This window comes from the organism of the source record quoted next (genome assembly GCF_019968985.1).
Source record: "MAG: Porospora cf. gigantea B chromosome Unknown PgB_NODE_1326_length_6433_cov_124.123, whole genome shotgun sequence".
NCBI lineage: Eukaryota > Apicomplexa > Conoidasida > Eugregarinorida > Porosporidae > Porospora > Porospora cf. gigantea B.
In genome coordinates, this window is record NW_027178644.1 from 1 (window position 1) to 6433 (window position 6433).

The window sequence follows — 6433 nt, forward strand, 5'->3', positions numbered from 1 at the left end:
CATCGACCTTGCTGGTGTCATGGGCGGACTCGTTGAGAGCCTTTCCCAGCTCGCTGATAGAACCCACAGTGCCGTTGCACTTCCAATTGCCTCCAATCCACGGTTTGCGAACCATTTTTGTCATTCTAACACTTTTTTGTTCTCATTGTATGCCCCACACATACGCCCATACGTACGTTCGTGACCGCTCCTGCTTCAAGAGATCCAACTACACGTGGGTTGACGATTTCTGTCTTCCATTCATATTATGCAGCAAGACCGCGTGCGAAAATTTTCGGGGAGGTATTACAAAACCGATCAATGTCTTCATCGTTATCCTATCCAACACTTTCATCGATACTTTAATTACCACAGATTTGACAGTACAAAAATTTCAATGAACAATCCCAGTCAGGCAAGGTATTGAGAATTATCTAATCATTACTAACTAGAGAGAAATAGAATCTTGCATTGTATCGCGTGTGAGGCCCAAGTTATCGAAGGACATAACAGACCTAAAATAACCTCGAACCTCCCTGTGCGGTAAACCTAGATTTCGAGCAGCTGAGTGAAGCTAAGCAGGCCCTTTGGACTGCCAAATCTGAATTCCATTTCAACCCCTTGTTCAGAAGATGTGTGTCGATTGTACATCAACATCACATTATAAGGTTGTTCGTAGAACGCCATACAGGTGGCCCCATACAGGTGGCCCCATACAGGTGGCCCCGCACAGGTGGCCCCGCAACGGCGTCTGGCGGCCGCCTCACAGCGAAATACATACCTTTAGAGCCATTCCTTTTTCCTAAGGTGCGGAATCAATTTGCCGACTTCCTTTACCTACAGAGCCATTCCTTTTTTCTAAGGTGCGGAATCAATTTGCCGACTTCCTTTACCTACGATAGTCTAGGAACCATTCCTTATTGTACGGAATCAATTCGACTTCCCTTACCTACGATAGTCTAGGTACCAAAGGCTATTTATCCTTGAGGACCTGATGCGGATATGGGTACGATCAATTAACTTCATGATCTGCTTAGCTTTTCAAGGGTTGTGACATGTAACGTGGAAGACGTGCCAGGTGCGCAGGATCACGGCTTTATGAAAAAGAGCGTCTCCACAGCCGCCACACGGGCCAGTCGCCTTCGTGTAGCTTCGAGTGCTTTGCAGTGCTCATCCACAAGGATTACGTCCGGATGGAGCGCTGAGTAGCTGGGGTGGTCTCGGGGCCTCTCAGAACGGAAGCGTTGAAAGTCAGAGACATAGTGGTTCCGCAGGGGGCTTTCTCCGCCGTCCGAGTTCTGTGCCATCTTCTGGAGGGACCTTGGTTCACCGACTGGAACGCTGAAGCACCTACTTCCGCAGAGCATTACGGTGAGTGCTGTCAAATAATTGAGTCTTGATGCACGAAATGTCCTACGTGAGTGGAAAGTGCCGCTTCACACCGAGAACATCGACGATTCGAAGGCGGAACTACCCTACGGTCCGCCCGTAGTTGTAGACCTATTACTCACCAAATACGAAAATCGGCCGAATCATGCGAGTTGGCCAGAGCTTGGCTCTTCCGCCTCGTACAGGGCTGGCTGCGGGTACCGTTATACTCCTGAGAAATCGTCTCACCCGTCTGCAGGATGAGAAGTCTATTGACACTGAAAAGAAGGAGCCACTGCTTATCCGAAACGAGATAGTAGAGGCTCGACCTCGGTTGGCTCCTTGTCAGCTGGACTTGCTTAGCGGACGGTCGCCAATGACTCTGCGTGGTTACCGTGACTTTGACGGCGTGACCAGTGGGGCGTTTTACGGGGACGAGTTGATGAATGTGATCTACGCAGATCTTACGGATGTGCACGAGCTGGACCTGTTTAGGTGGTTGGATCTGGGCGACGTGATCGTTCTCGCCGCTGAGGAGGGCGCTGAGCGACAACTGTACTACGTCATGCCGCTCTCAGACTGCGGGGAGCCCGACTTCGAGGAAATCATCTGGCGTTTCGAAAACGGTCCTGCTGCTGTGCCGGAAAAAATTACCCTTCCGGTGCTCGACGGACAGGTTTTGCCAGAGAAGACTGATTGGGTCCCCGAAAAACTGTTAAAGCTTGAGGAATGGGTTCCCCCCGACCAACCTCTACGCTTCAATCGGACTTTTTATGTTGTGGAGTCCGATGGACAGGTCTTGCGATCTATCCGCGTCTGCGACTACGACTCTTTGGTGCCACTTGACGCACACGACGCTCTTCTGAAGGTCATACGCAATTATGGAATCCAAGTATCACTCAAATGTCTCATCCCCACACAGGAGAGGCTTGCTGCAACACGGACCGACATAAAAGCACCAGTCGGTGCAACCCGAGCCAACCTAAGTCGTGCGGCGTGGAGTTGAGCCCGCACTCACGGCACTGGCAGTCTGCGACGAGGTTGACTTCTGGAGACTTTTGACAGCCTTCCCCAAATTCTTGGAGACATTCTTCTGCAGTCCTTTGCTCGTCTTGGCAAGACCTTTGCCCATCTTCTTCCATGAGAGACTGTTACCTTTCTTCTTCTTTTCTCCTTCAACCGTAATCACGGATTCGGACTGATCCGTGAGAAGAGAAGTCCGCCGAGAAAGCTCATCGGTTGGCGGAAGACTGTGATCCAGCACCACGTCAGCTGTCAAGGCAATCAACGGGCCATCTAGAGAGGGCTTGGAGATCTGGGGTGGGTCGGAGTGTGTATGCTGGTGAACCAAATTCGGCTTGCGGTCCACTTTAGAGGACGCTGACTGCGCAGCCCAGTCAGGAGTGGAGAGCTCTGAAGCTGAAGAGCCCCGCGATAGTTTTGGCGATGGAGAGCTGGGGGAGGCCACGCATATGTGAGGAAGGGACGCTGGACTCGACTCGGAATCCGTCTCTGGTATCTCATTGGGGCTGGGCATACCGTATTCATTGCTGGGAAGCATGGAAACGATTTTTCTCGGCGAAGAGCGAGATAAAGAACGCGAGGAAGTGCCAAATATGTCATTGGTTGAACACGAATTCAACCGAATGCTCTGAGTCGGATCCGAGGGGTTGAGTGGATCCGTAGACAATCGTCCGTCAGAGGAAGCGATGTGTGCCGGGAACTCGGGAGTGCGACCAGCGTTCAGACTGCGCACCTCAGGCATTACGTAGTCCAGCGGAGTCCTTCCGTCCGCGACACTCGGTTCCGTTGTATGCAGGCTTGCGCTGGGGAACAGCGACGATCCCGAGCTGAGTCTATGGTGCAGTTCCGTCATGGCGGCTGAACTGGGGGGTTGCTTTTTACCCTTTCCGAAGGGATTCCATTGAAAGCCCTTCTTCTTCCGTCTGACTTGCTCGTCTACACCTATGGCTGAATTTGCTGTCAATCGCGCTGGGTGGACTCTCTGGTGCAGCGCTCCATCGGACAAGGTGTGCGAAAGAATGGAGTGGCTCAAGGAGTTGGAAGACTGGACAGACGTACGACGGCCATCAATAGGGGCGGCTGAGTCTGCCGACGCTTTCGGAGAGGATTCCGGATGCAAGGTGGGTGCCAATACCTCTGGGGCGGATTCTGGATGCGAGGTGGACACCACGTTCGAGGCCGAGGAAGCCGCGGAAGACTTAACCACGACTCCGAAAATGTTTTTCTTCTTCGTACCAGTTAATAGATCTTGCTCCAGCGTCTCTGCGGCCAGCTCCTTCTTCAGCCGCTTGGCCTCCTTCTTGGCGCGAGCTGCGCGTCTCTCGTTCAGAATCTTGAGGTTGCGTAGCCGTGTGGTCTCTTTTCTCGCCTCGAGCAATTTACGACCCAGTTCGTCAGTTTCTTGCTCCAAAGAAGTAGCTAGATCCCCCGTATTCAAATCCAGTTGTTTCTGCTCCTCCAAGCGGAGCTTTTGAAGGATCTCGTCGCGCTTCGTCTCGTGTTTACGCCTCACGTCGGCGTAGTCGTGTTCAATCTTGTTGTTGTCCTTTTCCAATACCTTGAGCATCCTTTCCAGTTTGGCCGTCTGGCTTTGGACACCCTCGATCTCCGCCTGGAACCGCACATCGCGGAGGAGGTCCGTGTTTTTCTGCATCTTCGTAAGGAGCAGCTTGGCTGTAGTGATGAGATCTGCCATGTCGTCTGGATTACGCACCGCCCACGATCCATCGAAAAGCCAGGCTCTACACCCTGTGGGGCACCGCTCAACATGGTTTTTGTAAAGCTCATGACCGAAACCGGAATCAAATATCCGATTGGTAAAAGATCGGTGATCCTCTGCGATCATCATCGCCCGCTCCCTCTCCTTGACAGCGCAGTGGACCAACACAGGCTTCTGTGTCTCCAGAATGTCGGTGAGGACCGCTGGCAAGCGTTGGCCGTTGGTCGTCTTGAGTCCGGAGAGACGAGCCTGGATCAGCGTCTGCATACGCAATTCCAATGCGCGGTAGATGCGCGCTCTCTGCTCCTTTACGGACGCCACCAAGTTCTCTTTCGACTGGGTGCGACACAGGGAGGTAACGGCGTCAACTCGTTGCCATCGGGTCACGTCCACTAGCCATTTCTCAAATAACTTGTATGATCCCCACTGGCCATTGAGTTCTTGTTCGAGATAGTCGAATCCGGGCTTCTTTAGTACCACATCGACTCCCAGTGGCAACGCCGACTCAATTAAATAGCCAAACGCATCGCGAGCGTCAGTGACGCCGCAGTGCCGTAGGAAAAGCACGTTGTCGAGCATGCTGTCAAAGCTGTTTCTCACGTTACCCCTGAGAACGCCAATCTCAGATACCAACTCATCCACCTGCAGCTTGACCTCTTCAGAAAGGAAAGATTTCGTCTGAAGTGCTAAATCGGACATGAACTCCAACGCGACCTTCTGTCGGGGCAACACGCCAGCCGAGGTCATCAATCTAGGGTCCCAGCGCGCGCCCTTCTTAATCGCATGCAGGTGCTGCGCATCCTCGCTCATCCAGTGCTGCACGAGCTGGGAGTTGTCGTAGCCTTCAGACAGCACCGCCCCTCGGAACCTCTCGTTGTCAAACATGACGTCCACCAGAGCACGCGCGCGGTTTAGGGCGTAGGCCACGGCTACACAATCCATTTTGGTGGCTTCATCAACGAGATTCCACTCGACACGCTCCAGATCGTTAGGTTTCCCAGAGGCCTTCACAAGCGTGAAGCCGTCGGATATCTTCTCTTTGGTGAACAGTGCCTTCAAAGTCGAAGGCTTATGCTCTCCCCCGCGTTTGAATGCCTCCAGAATGCCTTTGACGTTGTACCCAAGGCGACTCGTCTCCTGCAATATCTCGACTCCCGTCATTTCGTGGCCTTGAGCATCTAGCGCCTTCGCATTCTCCAGCAGTATCTGTATGAGGTACATTTCACTCCCACGTGCGTGGCGATGTGCCGAGCAAAAAATTTCTGCTGCAGAAACATCAAGGTCTCGAGCACTTCCTCCTTGGTGAGATTCTTGAGAGTGGAGAGGCGAGAGTGCAGAGTCGCCTTCAGGTCCTGATGGCCGCTCGCACGCTTGTTGATGTCATCGATCTCCTTCGAAACCAGGTCCACGAATGTTGCCTTCTTGGACGCACCCAGCCACCCTTTACTCTTGCCTGACTTCGTGCTTCCAGTCTTCTCCGTTGCAGCTACATCCTATGTCGCCTCATACCCCACCTGAGTTGATGTCGGACAGCTGCGGCGCTACAGACGACCCTGAGGTCCCCATTGGAATCAACCCGAATAACTTCTTCTTCTTCGGTGGACCTATGGTGAGTAACACCTCAGCATCTTGCGTATCTTCCTCCTTGACCCAGCGGACGTAGTCGCCCTGCTCTGCGTGTTCGCTGTTTGTGTGCTGGAAAGACGTCGCACGGATTTTTGTCATAGTCACGACGGAGTCAACCCACATTTTGGGACTCGGTTGCGTAGTCCACCGCCACTACTGGAGGGCCCTCAGCGAATGATACTCGCTTACTCGAAGTCTACGTGAAGAAGAGGAGTACGACCAACTTCTGAGGGGGGCGCATCGTCGGCCAATACGCTAGCAGCCTTGGAGGTCTGCGTTTAAGTGTTGCCGGTGTGACACCTTTGACGACTTGTTTGTACCAAAAGCCTTCGGGAGTTTGGGTAGTTTCAATGAATGCGAAGGTTCTGCTTCGAAACGAGCGGAGGAGGGTTGCGCTTCCTCGTCACGTCGAGCAGCATGATATCTCCGACGAGATTCCTCAGGAAATTCTCTGAATGGACGCCATCCTGCACCCTCACCTGAGCTGTGTTTCGACCTTTCGTCGCTCTCTCCAGTATTCGGACGACTCCAACTCGCCTTCAGTGACCACACACAGTTTGAAGTACGGCTTGGACCTGTGGTTTTGCGTCCATCGGTCGTGAAGTTTCAGTGACTCCACTGTGAGAGGCGCCAAGGTAGGGGCGTCCTTCGGTGTCTTTCGAGTTAGAAAGTTCAGTCTCGATTTTCGCAGACCGGGCTCCTTGCGATCGCCGCGTT

General features: G+C 53.0%; 3 protein-coding genes across 5 annotated transcripts; 1 reads left to right on the top strand and 2 right to left on the bottom strand.

Annotated features, from left to right (window-relative positions):
- Window positions 1–1067: 1067 nt before the first annotated feature.
- Window positions 1068–1286, bottom strand: KVP17_000346 (uncharacterized protein; the record flags this gene model as incomplete). Its single annotated transcript, XM_068520650.1, has 1 exon — window positions 1068–1286. One exon carries the CDS (start codon window positions 1284–1286, stop codon window positions 1068–1070), a length of 219 nt encoding a protein of 72 aa, XP_068378827.1.
- Window positions 1287–1513: 227 nt separating this feature from the next.
- Window positions 1514–2353, top strand: KVP17_005176 (uncharacterized protein; the record flags this gene model as incomplete). Its single annotated transcript, XM_068514982.1, has 1 exon — window positions 1514–2353. One exon carries the CDS (start codon window positions 1514–1516, stop codon window positions 2351–2353), a length of 840 nt encoding a protein of 279 aa, XP_068378828.1.
- On the bottom strand, window positions 2330–5839 carry KVP17_000345 (uncharacterized protein; the record flags this gene model as incomplete). 3 transcript variants are annotated; one of them, XM_068520644.1, is made up of 4 exons in its annotated part: window positions 2986–2998; window positions 3036–5296; window positions 5323–5576; window positions 5605–5815. In XM_068520644.1, 4 exons carry the CDS (start codon window positions 5813–5815, stop codon window positions 2986–2988), a joined length of 2739 nt encoding a protein of 912 aa, XP_068378825.1. The 3 variants fall into 3 exon arrangements, with proteins under 3 accessions (XP_068378824.1, XP_068378825.1, XP_068378826.1); XM_068520643.1 differs by lacking the exons at window positions 5323–5576; window positions 5605–5815 and having other exon boundaries at window positions 2330–5311; XM_068520645.1 differs by lacking the exons at window positions 2986–2998; window positions 3036–5296; window positions 5323–5576 and having other exon boundaries at window positions 5594–5839.
- Between the last annotated feature and the right edge of the window lie 594 nt (window positions 5840–6433).